The 23,229-nt window shown below is 43.6% G+C and overlaps 1 protein-coding gene and 1 long non-coding RNA gene across 2 annotated transcripts; both read right to left on the reverse strand.

Moving 5' to 3' along the window:
* Nucleotides 1-1,732: 1,732 nt before the first annotated feature.
* On the reverse strand, nt 1,733-8,407 carry LOC107279179 (uncharacterized). Its single transcript, XR_003238908.2, has 6 exons — nt 8,196-8,407; nt 8,002-8,119; nt 2,845-3,909; nt 2,380-2,739; nt 2,118-2,273; nt 1,733-2,024 (listed from the first exon to the last, which is right to left on the reverse strand). It is a non-coding gene; the product is annotated as an uncharacterized lncRNA (long non-coding RNA).
* Nucleotides 8,408-10,451: 2,044 nt separating this feature from the next.
* On the reverse strand, nt 10,452-19,853 carry LOC136353529 (uncharacterized). The gene is made up of 12 exons (XM_066304535.1): nt 19,676-19,853; nt 19,129-19,593; nt 18,889-19,062; nt 18,670-18,792; nt 18,518-18,589; nt 17,077-17,348; nt 16,922-16,978; nt 12,373-13,297; nt 11,883-12,059; nt 11,635-11,786; nt 11,198-11,427; nt 10,452-11,106 (listed from the first exon to the last, which is right to left on the reverse strand). Exons 1-12 carry the CDS (start codon nt 19,851-19,853, stop codon nt 10,452-10,454), a joined length of 3,480 nt encoding a protein of 1,159 aa, XP_066160632.1.
* Nucleotides 19,854-23,229: the final 3,376 nt, after the last annotated feature.

Here is a 23,229-nt window from a genome sequence, read left to right on the forward strand (position 1 = left end):
CAACTGTGGCTACAACCAAACACCTGTCAAATTTGCCTAACTTTAGGCATGGCAAACTGTGGCAAAGTGTGGCTTGCAACGAAATACACCCTAATTCTTTTACTAGGTATGCTTGGTTTGTTCTTCTCCTTACCCTTTGGTTCAATATATGTTATGGCAGGGGTCCAGCTCCAACTGCAACTTGTAAGGCCGCTTTATGTTGGAGTTGGAGTTGGAGCTGATGTGTAGAGTGTTTGGCTCGATATGCTGTGTAGCTCTCTTCAAATAACTCTAGAATGCGGTCTTGACAGGTAAGTAGAAAGGATCACGAGCTGCGACACGTGCGCGAGTAATGTGTTTAGTGCGATCGATCAAAAAGACATCGCAGAAAGTGAAAAGCATATATACGTGACTTCAAATAGGGCGTGCCCAAGATAGATATACTTGTGATGAATATCAAATATGATTTTTTTTTTGATCAGTTAGTTCAGACTAGAAGGACATAACATAATGGCATAATACGGGTTCTGATGGTTTTGATAAAAATCATAGTTATCACCACTCGAACAGAAATGTACTTAATAAAATTAACAGTGCGTATATAACCTAAAATGAGCACACATAATCAACAAATTACCAATCGATACAGTGACATATTTTTGCAAAATATACACCACAATTTTGATCAAAACATACACTACAACGATGACTTGTTTTTGCCAAAACATGAATATACAAATAGTTATCATCATCAAGATTACATAACAGAGGTAATGCAAGTGTCTTTAAACATGGTAACAGAAGTATCATGCCATTTGCTCAATATTCCATGTTTCCAACAGAAGATGATAAGTCTTGTCAGCTTATTTTGCCTATTAGGTCCATGTGAAGTCACTCTACTGCAGGCAACAATGACATGGGTACAAAAATGAGCTTGCCTCAAGCGCAAATTGTCACATATATTTCTTATTTCTCCAATGTGTTGATCGACCTGGCATTTAACAATGTGAAATGTAGCATGTATGGAAACTAAAATCATTGCAATGTTGTGATGCAATGTTTAATGTCAGAATGTAAATTAACTATCTAGTCTCCAATTCTTCATCAATATATAGTGTACTAAACATATAAAGTAATGACAGTGCAAATCCTCCGGGGCTCAAAATAACCTGGGCTGGTGAGTCACTAAACAACTTTACTTCATGCGTCTGTATTGGATTCATACAAATGATATGGATTGGCTGATTTGGACTCTTTTAAAAAAGGAGCAAAGAATCATTCTAAAAAAACAAATAAAGTGTACTCCCCTCATCGATGTCAACCAATCAAGTTCAGATTTGAAGGAGGGGGGCCGCGGCGGGGGGGGGGGGGGGGGTGTTACTTGTTAGTGACTCTGCAACTACCATAAATCATTCCATTTATGCCACACATTTTTTGAATGGAGTCCTGAAATCAATTCCAACCATAGAAGTCCTGCAAAAATCAACAGAGAAGACAAAACAATATGGTATTTATAAAAATATTGCTTTTTCTCATGCATCTAGTGTACTACTCCTATATATGCTAACAGAAAATCTACTATTATACCTGCCAAAACAAGTGTTCTGTATGTTTCAGTACAACGAAGGTAAAAGGAGATGGCATCATATTAATGACACGTAACCCAGGGGGACAACATGGCAGCATACGCAGTTTCTTAATCCAAAGCACATATTATAGTAGGTAAAAACAAAACCATTTCCCAATTACACTCTAACCGCAACGAAAACCAGTCCACACAAGTTGATTAATTTTCGAATAGCAACTCCATGAGTAGCCATAGTAGAAAAAAATAAAATTAATTTGCATTTTAATGACCTAAAAAGTCTGGAAAAAGGCAAACTAATCGATATGCATCTAAACTTGCAAGCAGAAGACAGCATGAATGAGCATGCTCACAAGCTACTTCATAAATGCCACCACTTCTTAATGCCAAAGCCTCAGAGAATTCTTTTACATCAGAGTGACAGGGGACATTTTCCATAGTCAACTTGGAAGCTGCTGGCCTGAAAGCATTTGTCAAAAAATATCAGGCGGCTAAACAAGCAACTGAAGAGACAGGTTGCAATCAACATGAAAGAAGATTGTAAGGCACTTACGAGCCACAATATGTTACACCCTTGATTTCAATGAAATCAGATTGGCCAAGGCAGTAACTTTGCATAACCATCTATCTCTTCTGCATTCTAGCCTTTAACCAATGTCAGCCGGTAGACTGTTCATTGATCTTTGTGATGCAGAGACTTCAGTGAATCCTAGGGCAACATCATAAAATCAAGGTAAATAGCACGGAAAACAATACAGATCAGTATACGCAAACCTTATGTTCATGGTGTACATCTGGAAGTACTTTTGAATTACCAGAAAACGCTCCCGGAATTCTGAAAATAATAGTCTATCGACAGTTTTCAAGGTTTCCTTTGTAGCTGCGTCCACACTGACATACAGTTGCAACCATATAAACAGATATCTTTAAAGCTTGTTGCTTTGAGCACTTAAATGCCAAAACATATCTTAATTCGAATATGACATGATTGATTGGTTTCAATGTCTTAATCTTATCAGGAAACTGTGCATTACTGACAAGAAATGTAGATATGTGCCTACGGTGTAGATCAACAATCAGAACATTTATCTCTGGATACATATTTGGTTCCACAACCAGAGATAATGCACAATATCTAGGAGATAGACCCTGTACCAGCCTCTCTGGCTTTACTCCTGAAAAAGCATGAAGCAGCAATTCAACATTTTTATTTTCAGCCAAGAAGGACTGCAGTAATATTGCTTGCAGATCCATCATGACTGGCAAACCAATTATCTTACCAGAAACTCGGTGTATTTCATCCCGTTAGAACTTGATAGGCTCATCCTACCATAGGAAATTTATTGCCTGCAGGAGCTCTCCGCCTGTCATCTTTCATTGATACGGTGATACATATAAGGATACAATAGGACTTAAATCGGCCTAAGCACGCCAAGGTAAAAATTAAGCATCAATAACCCTATCTAAGCACAATTTCTACTTCCAATCCATGAAATATGGCGCATGCAAGAACCGAAGCATGATACTAACCATGAGAGAAGTTATAAGGGCATATAGTTGAGAAAGTTGTTCTCGAACAAAAAAAACTTGTTTGGTTCATAGAGGGACCAAATCCATCCTTGAAAGGAGGATGTATATGGTGGTCAGTTGGTCCATGCGCCTGCATGGATGATACACCTCCAGCAAATGTGGTCATCTAAAAGAAACCGTGTAATATTATAATAGGAAAATCAGTAGGAGAACAAAAGTAAAAAAAAATGCATGAAAATTATCTCAATCTATACGTATTTGTTTGCAAATGGGTAACAATTCAACCTCTTTATGAAACATCACATGGGAGGCTCCCTTAGTGGTTAATCAAGTGAAGTGCCAGGTTGATATCTATGGTCGACCAAATATAGTAGTTGGCAAAGAGGTAGAGCTGTGAATTCTTTACTACATAATAGTCGACCAAACAATTATTGTCTAAACGATGAATAATAACTGTTAAATATACAACCTACTCTAATTATGTAGAACAAAGGGCCATATTGATAAATATTCGAAAAATCTATGTTGCATCACATTCACTTTAGGAGGTACGGAAGCATTACTATTCTCAGTTGCATATATCATAGGATTTCCACATCTCTTTCCTACATAATTAAGTGATTTCCGGTGGTCCCAATGAAAACCGCATTGCACAAAAATACTGAAGTGGTATCTAGGATTTTGTCTGAAATGAGAGAAAGGATTAATGTTTGTTTAGAATACGTTCCATAGGAAAAAAAAACTAGTGTTGTTACCTTGAACCAATGGTAATGAACTGCAACTTCTTTATCCACTGCTCCCATCTAAGATATGTCCTGAGAGCACAAACTTTTAAACATTACCTAATTAAATCAATAGGCACCAAGAACATCATGAACCTAGATCATAAAAAAAAACCTTTGTTTTCTGTGAAAACCTCCATTTACCTCTTTTGCCTCCCTCCCCATCTCGCCCCTCAATCTATACAGTAGAAGATTCTCATGCATAATTTCCAATCTAAGAGAGTAACACTGGTGGAGAAGTGCTTTTTACTACCGGTTCATAACCCTTTATAGTCCCGGTTTTCCAACCGGGACTACGAATCCGAGACTAAAGATCGTTATCTTTAGTCCCGGGTGAAATAACCGGGGGTAAAAATCCATTTTTAATCCCGGTTGGGGTTACCAACCGGAACTAAAGATAGAACATTTTTAGTACTAACAATAGAGCTAGGCTAGCTAGATCCGGTTGCTCCATTATTCTATTCTTTTCTTCGTTGTTTTTAATATATTGATTTCACTCCATCCCTATCCCAAAATCCTAAATCAATCATCCCCAAATCCTCAAATCCTCAAATCGATCATATAAAATACATCACAAAATCTTAAAAAAAATTACATCACAACTTCTACAAAATTCATCACAAATACATCACATATTCACATCACACACAAATCAAATACATCTCAGATCCGAATCACGAATTCTCAAAAAAAAACAAAGAAACGCCTGCTGCTGCTGCTGCGCCACCCGCTGCGAGGCCGCCCGGCCCTCCACCCGCCGGAGCGCCGACCGCCGCTGCGAGGTCGCCCGTCCCTCCGCGCCGCTGTGAGGCCACCCGGCCCTCCGCCCGCCGGCGCACCGCAGCAAGGCCGCCAGCCGCCCGGCCCTTCGCGCTGCCCGGGCCTCCGCGCTGCAAATCAAGAGTGGGGAGGATGGGGGAGGGAAAGGAGGAGAGGCGCCGCCGGGCCTCTGCGCTGCAGATCAAGAAGTGGGGAGGATGGGGGAGGGAAAAGAGGAGAGGAAGAGATAAGGTGTAAGGAGTCAGAGGATAGGAGGAGCCGGGAGTTAAAAGGAGAGAGGAGCGGGAGGGAGGAGGAGACCTCGATCCAATCCGCGCGCACGGTTGGTGTTACCAACCGGGACTACAAATAGATCTTTAGTCCCGGTTGGTAACACCAACCGAGAGTAAAGTGTATGTCGATCTTTTTTCCCGGTTTGTAACACCAATCGGGACTATAAATAGATTTTTAGTCCCGGTTGGTAACACCAACCGGGAATAAAGATCAAAAAAGTACCTCTGAGATTTTAAACCGGGACTAAAGATATTTTTAGTCCCGGTTTTTAATACAACCAGGACTATTGTGAAATCTGTCCGACCGACCAAAGATGGTTTCTCCACCAGTGTAAATAGCAGGACTGTTCTTCTTCCTTCCATGAAATGAAACAACAATGAAATACATTTCTTTATTCTCGCCGGGCGAACAAACTTATTTATTAAATGTTCCTTCTCTTCTCTTTAGTGAGTCAAAGTAAAATACAATGATTAAGTTGAAATTCTCCCATGCTATAGCCTGCATTTACCATTTTCAACTAAAGCTTGCACACCAATTCTATTTTGTCTACAAACTTCGATTTTTTTCTCAAGTATCTTTCTAACCCAACCACCTGGTCATTGAGTATATGACCAAAAGCAAGGGAAAACAATGAACATTACATCTCTCACAAGAGTTATTACTTCGATTGAGGTCGTATAACGCGTTCAATCCGTCCTCATGATTAGAGTGAACAGCCAAGCTGCCATAGTAAAACAAATCCATACTTTTCCATAGCTAGGCTGGCCGGCAAGTAGAAACCGGAAGATGAAAGGCAAAAGATCCAAAGTGATGGCGCTGTCAGAACACCAGGACCTACAGTCCAACCAAGCAACAATAAACACAAATACTACATGATTCTGAGCCAGAGAGAGAGAGACCACCATAGGCTAGAAAATTAAGATTATGCCATTATTAGAATTGGGTTTCACCAAAATGCCATCCTCGGGAGATGTGTTCGCTAAAATTCCATTTTTAAACAGTGACCAAACACTAGAATGCCATTTTAGACGAAATTACCCCTCCATCCACATCTTCTTCCCTTCCATCTGACTCCTTCAACTTTGCTCGCTGGCCAGCAACCACGACATGAACGGGGCAAGAACTTTGGCCAGCCACCGCGTGATTCCCGACGATCCCGCCGGCACTTGTGCTCCGCCACAGTGGCACCGTCTTTTCCTCCTCGAAAATCACAGTCCCCATCTCCCTTTGCTCTTCCTTAATTTTTTTTTGTCAATCTCCAAATCACCTCGCATGATGTTGTTCTTGCTCAATTGTTTGGTTGGTGTTTCTTTTGTCTCTAGTGGGTGGTGGCAACTTTTTGTGACAAGTTGACAACCACGATCGCAGCACCTAATGCTAATGCCTTGCGGTGATCCTAGAGTCATCAACCACCTCAATCTAGCAAAAACTAGACCAAGATGGGTTTTGATAACTAAACCGGCTAGCAAAGCCGATTTCTAGGTAACTACCCGTCTCGTGGGCAAAACGGAAGGTTTTCAGGATAAATCTATAAAGAGGTGTCAAAAAATCGTGTTGGCAACTTTTTGTGACAAGTTGACAACCACGATCGCAGCACCTAATGCTTTGCGGTGATCCTAGAGTCGCCAACCACCTCAATCTAGCAAAAACTAGATCAAGATGGGTTTTAATAACTAAACGGCTAGCGAAGCCGATTTCTAGGTAACTACCCGTCTCGTGGGAAAAATGGAAGGTTTTCAGGATAAACCTACAAAGAGGTGTCAAAAAATCGTATTGGTAACTTTTTGTGACAAGTTGACAACCACGATCACAACACCTAATGCCTTGTGGTGATCCTAGAGTTGTCAACCACCTCAATCTAGCAAAAACTAGACCAAGATAGGTTTTGATAACTAAACCGGCTAGCGAAGCCGATTTCTAGGTAACTACCCGTCTCGTGGGCAAAACGGAAGGTTTTCAGGACAAATCTATAAAGAGGTGTCGCACTCTCGCAGCGTCAGCGGATGGTTTACGGCACAAATCGACAAAGATGGACAAACTAAGAGAAAACTAAAAGCAATATGAAAAATGATTCGATTGATTGTAGATTGGTTAGTTACAATTGAACCGGCCATATCCCTTATACAGGGGTTGGTCTTGCCCTCTACAAGCCCTCCTCCACGTCCAACTCGGGATAGAATCCAGAGGAAACCTGAAACATGCCTTCCCGAGTAAGGAAACTTCAAGACCCGGCGAAACAGACCCGGACTCGGACTTTGCCGATCAGACCGGCCACATACCGCCGGTTTGACCGGCCATCAACCAGCGGTCTGACCGGCCCACACACGACGGTCAGATCGGCCCCACAGAGGAAAACCAGCAGACTTTCAAATTTTGGCAATTTCTCCTATTTTATCTCTAGGTGCCAAATTTGGGTGTAAACAGTGGGATCAATAAGAACGGTTGTGCTTGCTTTCTCTGTCCCTGAGATGGATACACGCTTGTACTAGTTTGCAAATCTTGGTAGCGCCGGAGGAGTATGTCGGAGTCGAGCAGGGTGTTTGGGGTGAATTCGTCAGGATGCGTGCGGTAGTGTGCAGCAGGTCGTTGTGTAGGAGCCGGCGATCCGGTGAGGCGCGGGATAGCAAGGCGGTGGGACTCGTGGTCGACGGCGGCTTGGCGTTGAGCCAAACCGGCGTCGCAGATCGTGCGTGCCACTGCTCACCGGCTCGTTGCCTCCATCCCGTGCCACCCCTTTTCTGGTCGTCACCGGCGAGCAAACAAGGGAGAAGCTTGGAAGAAGTTAAAGGGTATTTTCGTCCGAGATAGCATTTTAGCAATGATGCACCGGTTGAAAAGGATAATTTAGCGAAACCCATCTCCACAATGACAGTTTTAGCAAAACCAACTTTTTTCCCTTTTTGCAATGGTATAATATCAAATTTCTACAAGAGGCAAAATAGCAGCCAAGGTTCTAACTTAACTCGATACATGTACAGAACACTACTCCTACTTTCGAAGGGCAGCAAGCAGATACTATGCGCTGCAAGGCGGTTGGCAATTGGGAGGGAGTGGGAGGCTGGCAAGCAGTACCTGATAAACGAAGAAGGCGACGCCAAAGACGAGCCGTCGAAGTTGGCCCAGGTGACCTCCGCGTCGTGACCCGTGCTTCCCATCCCAGCAGTGACCACGGCGGTGACATTGGGGCAATCTCAACAGGTCAAGTCAGCTTGGATCAGAGGAGGTGTGGCACCGTTGTCCGTCATAGGAGATGATTAGGGTGGCACCTTTGGCTAGACCGGGAGGACGAGGAGAAGAGCCGGCCGGCGCCGTTTGCCCCTGGCCCATTCGAGCACGATTCCCGCCGATCCGGCGTCGGCGGCGCAAGTACTTGACGCGGCCGTCGTTGGTGACACGGACAGAGCAGATTGGTGAGGGAGGTCCGGCGGATGCGCGGAGGAGATCGACGACGCCACGTTGGTTGGTGACGCGGCCGGGAGAAATCGGTGTGAGGAGCAGCTTGCAACTGGGGTGGCGTTTGGTTAGATCAAGATAACGATAACGTTAATGGGAGTGGTTCCGTCCGTAATCGATAAACCCTAATGGGCGATCGATCCTCTGGAGACGGGGGTAGCGATCGATCCCCTCCCTCCTCCCTTTTTCTTTTTTGGCACCACATTACTTTCTTATTTTAGTAAATTTATACACATCAAGTTTACACATCTAAAGTTTAGAGATCAAAAGTTTATATATCCGATTCAAATTTGAATTTGAATTCAAATATTTTTTATATATATAGTATTTCTATACATCTAAAGTTTATACACCTAAGTTTATAGACCTAAAGTTTATAAGTCAAAAGTTTATATACCCGTTTCAAATTTGAATTTGAATTCAAATATTTTCTATATATATAGTATTTCTATACATCTAAAGTTTATACACCTTAAGTTTATAGATCCAAAGTTTATAAGTCAAAAGTTTACATACCCGATTCAAATTTGAATTTGAATTATATCCGATTCAAATTTGAATTTGAATTATATCCGATTCAAATTTGAATTTGAATTCCAATATTTTCTATATATAGTATTTCTATACATCTAAAGTTTATACACCTATAAATATTTATAGACCCAAAGTTTATATGTCAAAAGTTTACATACCCGATTCAAATTTGAATTTGAATTATATCCGATTCAAATTTGAATTTGAATTCCAATATTTTCTATATATAGTATTTCTATACATCTAAAGTTTATACACCTATAAATATTTATAGACCCAAAGTTTATATGTCAAAAGTTTACATACCCGATTCAAATTTGAATTTGAATTCAAATTTTTTATATATAGTATTTCTATACATAAATTTTTCTAACTTTTTATTTTTTAAATTTTTTTTGTGGTTTACTGTAGTAGGAAGAGAAGAAGGGGAAGAGGAAGGGGGAGAGGAGGGAGGAGTGTATCGAGTAGTACAGGGGAGGGGCGCGGGCGGGTGATCGCTAGGCGGACGGGGGAGCGATCACCCGCCCATTAGCATTTCCGCATTGTATATCAGGTAACGTACTTTGTTTGTTTTTTTCTTTTTTGGGATTCCGGCCTCCGTACGGTCCATAACAGTTTGTCCGGAATGGGATTCTGGCCCACCCTTCGTAAGGTCTGGACGGGATTACGGCCTGCGTGCGGTCCACATAAGTTGCTCCGTTATCAAAACTAGTAATATGCCCGTGCTAAACGCTACGGTGTATGTCTTTAATAATTTTTAGAATTTCATGTTAGAAAAAGTTTATATGATCTATGCATTTGAACTTTAATTCAATTCATATCCTACATAAAATATATTTCATGTAAAGTGCAGTACTATGATATTGCGCGGGCACAATAAAACTTTACAAGATAAGGCCTACATGTAAGTGATAGGAGAAAAACTAAAAAGCGTAGGGCCCACTTGTCTGCCCTATTCTCCCTCTCTGTCTTTCCCCCCAAAAAAACAGCAGAGCAAGCAGCGGCGACAGCGATGGTGATGGTGATGGTAGTGGTGCAGGCTATATGCGGTGGATGGCGATGGCGGTGGTGCGGGCTATCTGCGGTGCATTATCCATTTAAGTTGTATGATGAACCATATAGAAAAATAATAATCCAGAACAATTTTGTAAGCATATGTATCCCTTTATATAATACAAACCATATTTACAATCTCAAATGACAGCCTGGTGAAAACTGACGCATCTAGTGTGAGATAGTATGTAGAAGATAATCACACGGCATTCCATATAAAAGGTGATGGCGTGCTGTACCAAACAAGAGGTCGATGTGAGTAACATTCGATGAGAAATTTACTATATTCAATATTTTTTGAATTAATTTAGATAATGCGAACCTACCTTTGCTCACCAGTCAAGAACGTCTTTATACACGATATTTCTAGTGCTCTTCCCTGTTGAATCAACTTCTTTCTTTGGCTTTGCCAAAATCCTTGTTGTTAGACTTGACACACCCCTTGACAATGCGACATATAGCTGACCATGTGAAAACACGGGCTATGGAAGATAGATCCCAACATTTGGGATGGTTTGTCCTTGTGATTTGTTAATAGTCATTGCGAAACTGAGACGTATTGGAAATTGCTTCCTCTTGAATTTGAAAGGTAGAGATATATCATCGGAGGAAGACAAAGGGATCCATGGGATGAACACCCTTTTGCTGGCATGTTGTCTACCAACAATCTTAGCATCAATTGCATTATCTTGAAAAGCTCTAACCATTAGTCTAGTCCCATTGCACAATCCATTATTTGGGTCAAGGTTGCGAAGAAGAATCACGGGACAATTGATTTTTACTATTAGCTCGTGTGGTGGGAGACCATTTGGAGTGATAGAGTTCAGGTAGTCTAGAGGATAACTGTTGTGAGGGTCATCATCAACAGAGTCAAAACTGTGATAAACCTTGGCCTGCCCTGGAAATCTATCAATCATATTTGCATTCAGCTTGTCCACATAATCATTTTTAGTGGATAGAATGGCACGTGTGCTCATATAAGATGCAGAGCTTGCATTCTTTTCATCATCAAGCGAGGGAAACACATGATTAATCAATTTGTGTACTGAATCCTCGCTATCCCCATAAGCAATCACAATTTCATCAGGCAAGCGAACGTAATCATCTCTAATAGTATTTTCAGTGCCATTTCCAATTCTAAGGAGATATTCCGAAAACCATGGATCAGATTGAGCCCTCATGTTACGCGACAATCTGATCTTCCTAATATTTTTCCCATAAATACGACCTCTGCAATGTTGCATCAGTTATCTGGGCCCTTGTCCCACGTGTAACCATGGGAAGTACCTGTCTGAAATCACCGCCAAAAACAATAACCTTTCCTCCAAATGGCAATGAACAACCCATAATATCTTGAAGATACCTATCAAGTGTCTCTACGGCTTGACGCTTCATCATTGCAGCTTCATCCCAAATAATTAAGGATGCCATGCGAAGCAATTCCATGGTGCCACTTTGCTTCGTGAAGTTGCACATACTGTTGTGAGCAATATTAATAGGGATTTTGAATCTCGAGTGTGCGGTACGTCCTCCGGGCAAAATCGACGCTGCTATACCTGACGTCGCAGTTGCAATGGCTATTAATCCCTCAGACCGCACTCTAGCAAGAAGTGCCTTTTACATAAATATTTTGCCAGTGCCACCTGGGCCGTCGATAAAAAATACCTGGCTCTTCTTATTAGTTACATGATCAATGATCTCATCAAATCCTGCACGCTGCTCATCATTAAGGGTTGTGTATATGTCTAAATGGTCTTGGTCCACTAGCACGTTAAGTTCCTCTATAATCTCTGTCATTACGTCATTGCAACGTTCACCTGAGATTAGTGAAAACAAATATATGCATCATGAAACTATTGGTGGGTGGTGCAAATGTAAACCAATAAGAAAAAGATGTGATAGTATAAAAAAACCTATATCAATGACCTCGGGAAGACCATACTCCGTGATATCCTTCCCCATGGAATAAAGCAAATCACGTATGTCTCGTAGCACCATCTGCTCTACTGCTGCAGGGTTAGTGTTCCCTCGGCTGTAATCTTCAGACATTGCAGCCTTGTGATTGTCCCATAGTGCACGGATATCAGTGACTTCGCAAAATACCAATATGGTTGCAAATAATCGATGCAGAGCAGATGGCATTTGGAAAGTGGATGCCTCATTCAAACAATCGTCATGTGACTTATCCGTCTCCACAAGCCCTCTCTTCTCGCATGCCTCTCTAAAGGTAAAGTACGTTGTACCTGACACTGTCCTCAAATCTTCAGGTTGCACCTCGCATGTGGTTGAGAAGCACTCTCAAGTAGTATCTCTCCTCCTCTGCAGGGTGAGTGTACACAATCCGTCCAACTTGGCGTCTCTCCGTTTTCCTTTTCTGTCACACATTCTGTCCGGTTATCCAACGGTAGTGTTCAGGGAACTCCTTGTATAGCAGTTTCCTTGCTTCCGGGTCTACTTGATTCATTTTGAAATACTCCGTAAGAGTTGTCCTGGTAGAAGATGGACAATTTACAACATTCTCAAGATTACCATCCTCATTATACGTGACATACTGCATGTTAGGAAGATAAAGTTGGAGCTGCAGAACAGCTGGATAGATACCGAATAGTGGGAAACCAAGCATCCTATATATAGCCTCTGGTGGTGGCACGTATTTGGCATTTCTATACTGTTGTATCTCATTTATTTCCCCAGATGGATCAACCGAGAAAGATGCACCGTCGTGTCCTTTATACACATACTTATAGAGGTACTTCACAGATTTGATGCTTGCACAAGCCTCAACATTGATGTGACAGTTATACCGCATAAGCAGTCCAGGATTATATGGGATCACCCACCTATTGTCTAACACTGCACCTCTAATCTTGACACACCATCCGTCATTTCTCCTCCTGTACAAATGGTACGAGTCCTTCCCTTGTTGTGTTGCTTGGTTGAACTGTCGAGGAAAGTCAAAGGGACACACTCCATCCACCATACAAGCACAATTCATGTTTAGTGCGCCGCATGGTCTGTGCAGCATATGCTTGATGACAAGGCGATGTAGCTCAGGGTATTTGACCTTGTCTGCTATCTCCGTGCAAATAACTTTATCGTACTCATCTGGGGTTGTCAATTTACTGCCTGACTTCATGATCAACAGGATGTGTTCATGTGGTAGTCCCCTCTTCTGAAACTCAGTGACGTGCGTGTAAGTCTGAACCTCCCCAAAATATTTTTTCTTCACAATAAGATCCAGCACATCTCGCAGCTTAGCCTTGAAAACTCTTGTGACAAGGTCTGGTCGATCTTGAGGTTGCTGGCCGGGTTCGAGATGTTCTGTTATCTGTCACGCCCAGAAATTTAACCCAAATTTCCAGACTATTTTGCGTATTAAATCCCTGTCCAGGACCAGCCAGGGTACACAAAACGATAAGTAATATACAGTTCCAAACGTAAATAAAGCGTAAAATACTTACGGAAGAGGCACTTAGTCCTCACACCGAAACAGAACGACAGCAGCGGAAAAAGGTGATCCTAGCGGGGCTTCAGCTCCACTCCACAGGCAAAACTCAACTGGGGTCTGAGCCTTGGTCCTCTAACTCCATCTTCAGCTCAGAAGCACTACACCTCTGAAAAGGGGGAATAATAGCAAGACTGAGTACAACCACCGTACTCAGCAAGCCACACCAACGATGCAGACGTGCAAGGGGATACAAGGAGGGGTTTGAGGCTATTTGCATAAAGGCAGTTGTAAAACATTTTATTGAGCAAAACAGTAAAACTGTTGAGTAATTAAAGTAATATTGAATCTCCACTGATCAACGCTACACCACGTTGAACAGGCCCAACCAACCCACCTGAACTACAGTGTATTGAGTCGATTTATTAAGGTGGGACTAATCATGGTGAATCTGGTCAACCGCCCATAACCGCGGGCACGGCTATTCGAATAGCTTTACTCTGATCAGAGGTGTACAACTGTACCCACAAGACACAGCCCCACGGCACATTTCCGTGCGCCGACATGCCACCACGACATACCGGAAAGAGGCCGTGACAGGACCCTTCGCATAACCCCCTCTAGCCAAGCACACCACACCTCAGGTTTCACCCCCGTCCCCAGCGGGCAACGGGCAGTCCCCTCTCGTGCCTAGGTGAATCCGGAAGCGACAGAGGCCGTCGCAGGGCCCGCCCCGCTCCATCACGCCCACCCTTGCCTGGATGCGTCGACTAGAGGAAAGCTACACTACAAGCCCAGCCGTTGCCCACGCTGGCTTGTGGTAAGTACGATAAGTTCTTCCAAGGCATCCCGCGAACCGGTCCTTAATTGCCATGGGTGCGACTAGCAAAACCATGCACCCACAGCCCACCATTCAGTCGCATTTTAGTTGGATAATTACGACCATGAAGCATGGCCAGATGTCTCAAGCACGCAACTCACTCTGATACTAAAAAGGTCTAATACTGTAATTATCCCATCAACTGAGCTAGTGGTAGTTAAGCATGGCTAAGCATATAGTTCTAGCTAGGTCACATAAGTAACACCAGCTAGGCGATTTATTACCCAAGGTTGACAAAGAACAGATATCAAGTAAACATGGCACAAGCGAGCAGATAGGTAATACCCAGATCCCATGTAATTAGCAAAACATGCATATTTATTTGTAAACGGTAAAACATTTATAAATTGGGATCAACATGCTCAAGGGGAATGTGTGACTTGCCTTGCTTCTTCACTTTGATCTTCCGAACTCTTTTCCTCGCGACCGCGGACTTCCGAAACGACGGATTCTACACGCTGGCACGCAAAATGAGGAAAAACTCTAATAAAAACCAAGGAAACAGTACATAAAAACTAAACAAACATGTAGAGCTCAATTTTAGATGAATTTTGCAAGTTGAACGGCTCAATTCGGAGTTCGAATGAATTAGATATGAATTTTAGAAGTTTTGAGCCATTTAAATGAATTTCTAGAATTATTAACGAATTATGACGCAAATATTATTTATTTTTCCAAAGGAAAAGAGGGTTGCTGACATCATCAAAGGGGAGGGGCGGCGCCGGCAAGCGGGCCCTACCGGTCAGTGGCACAAGGGCGCCGGTCCACCGTGGACCGGGACCACCGAGGCGGTCCACCGCCGGTCCACGGGAACCGACGGCCCGGATTGGCCCCAGCCGATCGGACGGCCACGGGGCGCGCGGCTGGGGCACGGTCACGGCTCAAAGCCGGCCAGCCGAGTGATGGCGCACGGCAGCGCGGCCACCGGCGACGACGGCCGACGACGGCGCGGGAAGCGGCAGCGCATGCGGGCGGTGGCGGCGCACGCTAGGGAGCGGCAGCACGGGCTCCTCGGGAAGACGGCGCGATGGAGCTCCGGCGACGGGCGTCGCTCATGAAGGGGCGGACGGGCTCGGCCTCGGTTTGAGGAAAATCAAGGAGGGGCTAGGGAGGTGAGAACTGGTGCGAGGTAAATGGAAACGACTGCCGACCACGACAATACGAGGAGGAGCTCACCGGCGACGAGGGAGGTGGAGCTCGGGCGGATTTCCGGCGAAGAGGGCCAGTGGCCGAGGATCTCCCCGTCCCTGTGGAGCCGAGGGAGGCGACGACGCGGGTCGGCGAGGACCGAAGCGGCGTTGCGACGCGGCTGGAGGTGGCCATGGTGAGGGAGAGAGGTGGTGCGCCTGGCGGCGGCGTTCCGGAGGCGAAATGGGAAAATGGAGTAGGGACCGGGGTGGAGCTCGGCGGGGCGATGCCGGCGGTGGCGGCGGCACGGCGCGGTGGTGGCTGGAGCGGCGAGGAGCGGCGGCTGGAGCTCGTCGGTGAGTGGTGGAGAGGGGGAGCGCGGTGGGGAGGGGGTTCCGACGATGGAATGGGGAAAACGGAGCGGGGCCGAGGTGCGGCAAGGCACGGCGAAGCCGCAGGTGGCGGCGGAACAGCACGGCGACGGCTGTAGCAGCGGTGGCGAGCGGATGGAGAGTCGCCGGTGAGCGGCGGCGATGGGAGCAGCGAGGGGAGAGCAGTACAGGGCGCGAGAAGCTCAGAAAAATTGGGGGAAATGGAAAGGGGAGGCCGGGGATGCTTTTTATGGGCTTGGAATGACGGGATCGTGCTCGAGAGAGGTGGCAACCGGCCGGCGAGATGGGCGGGGCATCGTGGGGGTGGTGGAGAGGTTAACCGGCGGCGAATTTTCGTGGGGAGAGTGGGGAAAAGGGTGGAGGACGTGGGGCGACGGGGTCCCACGACCGGCGGGCTCGCGCGCGGGGTGGAGGAGGTCGGAAACGGCGGTGTCGTGGGGTGGCTCGGGCGGCCCTGGCGATTGCAGCCGGCCAGCCAAAGGTAGGAGGAGGAGCTGACAAGTGGGGCCTTGGGTCCCACCTGTCGGGGAGAGAGAGAGAGAGGGGAAAACGGGCGAGGGAGGTAAAGTAGACTTGAGGGAGAGAGAGAGCCGAGCGGGCCGAGGGAGAAGGCCGGCCCGAGAGGGAGAGAAAAGGGCGCGTGGGCCGCGGGAGGGAAGGAAGACTTGGGCCGAAAATGGCCCAAAGAGAGGAAGGGGGATTTTAATTGTTTTTCTTTTTATTTTAATTGATGCAATGATCTTTGTGCTATTAAAACTATTTCTCGAGCTCTGAAAATTCACGGAAAATTTCGGAGAGTACATTAGGGCACAAAGAATATTACAAAATATTCTCGGCCAATAATTTTTAAAGGGAATTTTTAATTCCCTCAATAATTCACTTGATTAAGTTGATTTAACTTTTATTTAATTTCTAGAAAATGCATTATTAAATGATTTTTAATCCCGAACGAAAATCGGGGCGTTACATTATCTCATCCCAGTATGGGTTGCACGTCATTGTGATGAAGTAATCTGGCCTCCCAAAACACTGGACAAGAGCCATCGCATTGAGAAACCTTCATTGCATGTCGCTATCACCACCCGGAAAAGATCGAGGTAGCACAACCCTCTTACCAACTGCCAAACCGCTTGTCTCTCCAGAAGAAAGCACGTCAACCACACCCTGCAATCATTAAATAACACTATGATCAAATAACCAGTATGTTGAATCATAGATGGGAGACAATGTCAATAGTTGTGGAAATATGTTATACCATTTACCTGGTATAGCTCAGCCCGAATCTTTTTTTGGTTCTCAGGTTTTGAGTACCAATCGAGCCTCATAGACTCGATTTTGATGTACATGGCAACAACCCATTGTTGGAAAAGTCGTCCTCCAAACAAAATGATGTTTAGAAGTCCCCTTCTAAACTGCAGCCTGAAGCAATAGTACTCCCTCGCTGTGACAAACTTGTCCTTTTTCCCTTTGCCAGATTTACTACTATCGTCATTATCATCTTCATTGTCTAGATAATTGTCAACAACCTCGTTCTCTGCGTCCAAACTTACATATTAATATACATAAACAATGCATAAGGACATAAAGTTTAGAAATTATTCGATAAAAGCCACGAGTGTACGTACCCGGAAGATCATCAAAAGTGCTTTCTTCGTTGGTACGTACATCACCTAAAGTTGATGTCTCACAATGTTCATCCATTTCCACATCACACGGAATCTGGTTGGGATCGTTGTATGGCATTTTCAGGTTCCACTCAGTCTCCCATTAGGGTTAAATAAAGGATACGCTAAAGGGTCATAACAACCATGGTATACTTGGATGTAACAGGGCTTATCACCTTTTGCATGTACCAAGACATGTCTATCAAAAGTTCTCATTGGATTATCCCCCTCTAACCAAATTGCAGCAACCTGGGATGCGGTGGGTGCATTATATCTTCGTTGGGATGCGGTGGGTGCATTATATCTTCGTTGGTCAGGTGTTACATTAGTGTTGAGCTCAATCATGTAGTCATCTATATTGGGCATGGATCCAACTCTGCTGAAGGTTTGTACGTACGGGTTTTGCGCCAAAATACATAGAATGACCCGAACAAGGTTGATATCAAGGTCAGGAGACCTGCGAACCCTATGGGCTAGTGCATCAGCATCTTTTGTATAATAAAAGTAAAGCTGCATATGGCGCGGCCCTTGAGAACCTGGAACCAAATTATCCAGGCGATGGTACAACGCACCATGCACACGAAATGTATACACACCAGTTCCTGCTGCAGTGCTGACTTGTTGGTCAAGGGTAACTCCAAGGCTCGTGAATGAGAAATGGGAGTTGAAATACCGTATGTGCTTTCTGAAATATTTTGCATCATTATGCACTTGGCTGGTAAACAACCGTATTAACTCGGCAAGGATTTTTGGAACATGTACATTTATTTTCTCTTGCCTGCAACAGAATCCAGGAGACTCATACTGAAACCTTATCGCGTCGCAAAACTGACAATCAGGTACTTTCTTTAAAATGTGGTGTGTCTTGGGCAGTTTTTTGTATACACGGTCGTGTGGATCATTGGCTTCAATACTATTAACACCCTTAACATCCACACGATATGACTCGTACCCATCATTTATAGAGGAAAAATGTTTGGTATTAAAATTTGATGATGCATAGATAATAAGGATAAAGTGAACAATATTGGTAACTTACTTTGCTGGAATTGCATATCTAACTCATCAACATTATCTGCGATGTCATGGATTTCTGCGGTCACACCATGATCTAATTCACAGTAGGTTATTGTAAATGAGATCAAATGGTTCATGGGTTAATAAATAATAAAATGATATCTCACAACTCACCTTCATCGACAAAATCAATTAGTGGAGGTTCAAATAATCCACTATCGAATTCAACGTAAGTGTCATCTGGGATATGCACTTTTGCATCTTGCACATGGATAGTTTCTTCTTGCGTAACTCCATCTGGTCAGAAAAGGTATTATTTATTAAATTATATGTAATTATAAGAAATATCAGGCACACTTATAAACAATACCCGACACACTCAACCGTGTTTACCTATGGTAGGGGAGTCTTTATCTTCTTCAATGATCACTGGTTTCCTCTTGCATTGTCGTTTGTAGGTAACATTTCTATGAAGCCAGTCCGTTGGATCATCTATGTTGCCATTTTTATTATCAGTAACACTCGATGCTTGCAAAATGGTAGAATACGTAGTCCCAAATGATGACCCTAGGACAAAATAATTGTTAGAACAATATATAAAGATATAGTGTTGTTTGTGATAGTAAACTTTACCAATAATAGGGGTGGTTGCATCAAAATTTGCTAAGATAGCATTGTTTGACTCAGCCTTCTTCCTTGCGCGATATTCACGTTGCTTCCGGTTTCTATCTTCTCTTTGTTTCTCGCGCTTTTCGTCTCGACAGATGTTGCCACCATCACTTTGCATGGAACTGGAAATTGTTACCGGTTGCATTGGGATGTTTGATAATACACTTATGTCAACATTGTTCATCTCATCCCTCTTCCATTTGCGATATTCATGTTGTTTTCTGTTCCTTTCTTCTCGTTGTTCATTTGACATTTTAGTTGGCTGGGAATTGCCAGTTTCATGATTTACAGAAACACAAGCAGTTGGCTCCGTTGGTTTTGCCGGTGTGATTGGGTTGTGAGCATCTTCTATAACGGAATTCTTTCTTGCGCGGTATTCACGTTGCTTTATGTTCCTTTCTGCTATGTGTTTGTCAGGTATTGGCACTTCTGAAATTAGGAGTATGTTGTAATTGACATATACATGTACATATTACAAAAGAAAACTATATAAACAGATAGTTCAATGTACCATGATATGGATTATTTGCTTCTACCTTTTTCCTTGCACGGTATTCACGTTTTTTGCTGCTAGTTTCTCCCTTCTTGTTTTCTACCTCATTACAAGGTGTTGTTTGCCTTACATTTAATCTGTTAGTTATATCTCCGAATACAAAGCGGCCTTCGACAGGTGATCCATTTGCATCCATACCTAGTCAGTAAATTATGCTATTATTGAGTGCCCTTGCATGTATATTAAATAACACTTATGATAATTAAAACATTATTTTCCACCGAAACAAGAAAGTAATGGAAAACATCAGCCACGTGCAAGGCATTATAATGACAAGGTTATATATACACGTACGCACGTCACACACAAGAAGGACGCACATGAAATGAATAGATATTTTTATCAAAACCGTTGTAAAATGTTATGCATGACATATGCAAGAAAAAATATGTGTATTGTATAGAATATATCGTGAGACACCAATAGTGCCTTTGGTTCACATAATTATTAAAATATTTGGGATGTCAATTATTTTGTAGGAATAACTATATCGGTAAATAGAAGGTGTAAAAGAATAATTAATATTTGAGGGAACAGAGAATCAAGAGAATAATTACATAATTAATTAGTGGAAAATAGCATGCTGATGAAATCAAAACTCATTCAGCTACAATACTGTCTAGTCTCAATTTTTTGCCAAAAAGAAAAAACTAAAGGCATTTCATCACTTCTGCTCCTTTCTATACATGTTTATAATTAAAGCTACCACAAAAGAAATGCTCCATATATTTACAAAATATGTCCACTCATAATTGTTTTCAGTGTTCATGTACGAGGGAATAACAGATTAAATGTCACGCCCGGAATTTCTATCCAAAATTCCAAACGCTTACATGTGTGTTAAGCCCTCGTCCAGGAATCAACCGAGGCACACAATGACAATATTGATAATAGAGTATAAATATTTAACTATAGAATATTCGCAAATAATAAATTATTACAGAGGTGGATAGTTCCTCTCAAAGAAAAACATTCTACGCAGCGGAAAAAAAAAACTATAACAAACTACGGAACAGCTATGGCAACTCCACTCCACAGGCATCTTAACCGAGAACAAGCCTAATCCTCCAGATCATCACCTTCACTGAGAAACTCCTCTTCTGATGAATGAATATTGCAAGAATGAGCATATAACATACTCAACAAGCCACACAGCAAATATGCAAGTGCACAAGATAACAAAGGATGGCATAATATAGTTCATTTGCAGAAAACAGCATTTAATAAATATTTAAGAGAATAATAAAACAGTTGTATAATTGATCAATATTAAATAAACACCATACAACACACCCGTGTTGCATAGGCCCAACCCCATTTGAACAACCAACCCCAGTTGAACAAATGAAACCCTCCAAACCAGGAATTAACCATTCCAAACCAGGAATTAAATTAATTAACACATTATTACCATTAATGAGTAGTGTGAGACTAATCACGAAAAACATTGCTCAACTCACCCATAACCGCGGGTACGGCTATTCGAATAGATTAAACTTTGATCAGAGATGTACCACTGTACCCACAAGACACAACCCCACATCATGTTACCATGTGCCTCAATACCACCACGGTACCTCGGAAAGGAATTGTGACAATACCCCTCGCATAACACAATTCACCACAGTGCACCTTTCCTGGATCATAATCACCCCCTTTAAAACAAGGTATGGACTCCCCAGCGACCCCCATGGACTTCTCGCCACTTCTCAGTCTGGCACACTATAATGAATCATGCTATACAAAAGATAAAGCCGTTGCCCACGCTGGCTTGTGGTTGGCACGATAAATGTTTCACAACAGTAGCTCGCGAACCGGTCCTTAATTGTCATGAGCACAACCATCAAAACCATATGCTCACAACCCACCTTGTCCAAGTTTTAATTATCAATCAATTAACATCACACGATTGACCATCGTGAGCTACCATTATATAAAACCATTATTAACAGTAATAATTATGTAATATAATTTATATTTAACCCCTTTTAATTAGCTAATGTTTCTAAGCATGACTAAGCAAACCTATATATAGCATTTAGCTGAACCAATCCAATATATAAGGTTCATGCTAATCAAATTATAACCCATAGGAAAATAAAGTCATCTTCGGCCATTAAATAATAGGGAACGGCTCACCACCCGATGACATTCGAAAACAATGCATAGTTGAAATAAAACAATAGCTTTAAACGGGATCAACATGCTCAAAGGGTTGTTTGGGATCTGTGTGACTTGCCTTGAGCCTCCACAAACGCTTCGGAACCTTCCTCAACGGAAACGCTCTCCTCCGGAACGTCGGAAACTAAAGCAAATAAACAAAATCAACAAAACAGTACAAAAACAAGCATAAACAGTACATGTGGATATTTTTATCATGTAGATCTTGATTTTAGAAGAATTTAGAAACTTGAACCACCTAAAACGGATCTACGGTTATTTAGTTATGATTTTTCAAAGTTTTAATCTATTAGAAAATCGAGAAAAAGGAAAAAGAGAGAGAGATGACGTCAGCCCTGGCCCTGATGACGTCAGCCCTAGGGTTGACGTCGGCATGACGTCAGCACGACGGCCGGCTCGGGACCGTGATCTCGCCGGCGCTAGGGACTTCGGCGGCGGAAACGGAGACCACCTACGCGTAGAGGGCAACGAGACGAACCCGTTGGTACTCACCACGTAGTCAAAGGATGCACGACGGCGGCCGGCGACGAGCAAAGGCGGCGCGGCGGCTCGGGTTAGCAGCGACGGCGGCGCTCCGGTGGTCGACGGCGGAAACGGAGGGGCGGCCGAGCTTCTTCTCCTCACGGCGCACCTAACGGTGATGGCGGCGACCGACGGCGACGACGGAGACGGCGGCGCGACGATGCCGAAGATGACCGGCGGCGGCGGCGGACTTGGGGAGCGTCGCGACGGCGCTAGGAGACACGGGAGGACTCGGGAGAGGGGGCAAACGAAAGAGGAGATCACGGGGAAGGTTTATATGAGCTCGAATCGAAGAGATCAAGCCGCAAACGTGAGGAATCGAGTCGGGAAGATCTCGGACTCGGTTTTGGAGATAAACTCGAAAACGAATTCAAATCTCATCCAAACCTCAACCATTTGCTTTGATTCTTGGGGGAAAAGGAAGAGGAGACCGAGAGGAACAAAACCCCTCAATCAATCGGAGAAGACGGAGTCGGATTCGGCCGGATTTGGGGCGGGAAACGGCGGCTAGGGTTCGGCTCGGCGGCGCCCGGCCGGAGGTTGACGAAGGGCCTGACAGGTGGGCCCCACCTGTCAGCGCCTGGAGGAGAGAGGGGCGCGCGGGCGCGGGCGGCTTGGGCCGACCTGGGCCGAGCGCGGGGAAAGAGAGAGAAGGAGGGAGGAGTTGGGCCGGATTCGGCCCAACGGCCTAGGAGGGGACTTTTTGAACTTTTTAAACAAAAACAATTTGTAAAATGTTGTTTCAATTATTAAAAATACTTCCCTTGCTCAAATAATTCCCAGAAAATTCTAGAAAATAGTATTTAATA

Source organism: Oryza sativa, chromosome 10, assembly GCF_034140825.1.
Source record: "Oryza sativa Japonica Group chromosome 10, ASM3414082v1".
In the NCBI taxonomy this organism is placed as follows: Eukaryota; Viridiplantae; Streptophyta; class Magnoliopsida; order Poales; family Poaceae; genus Oryza; species Oryza sativa.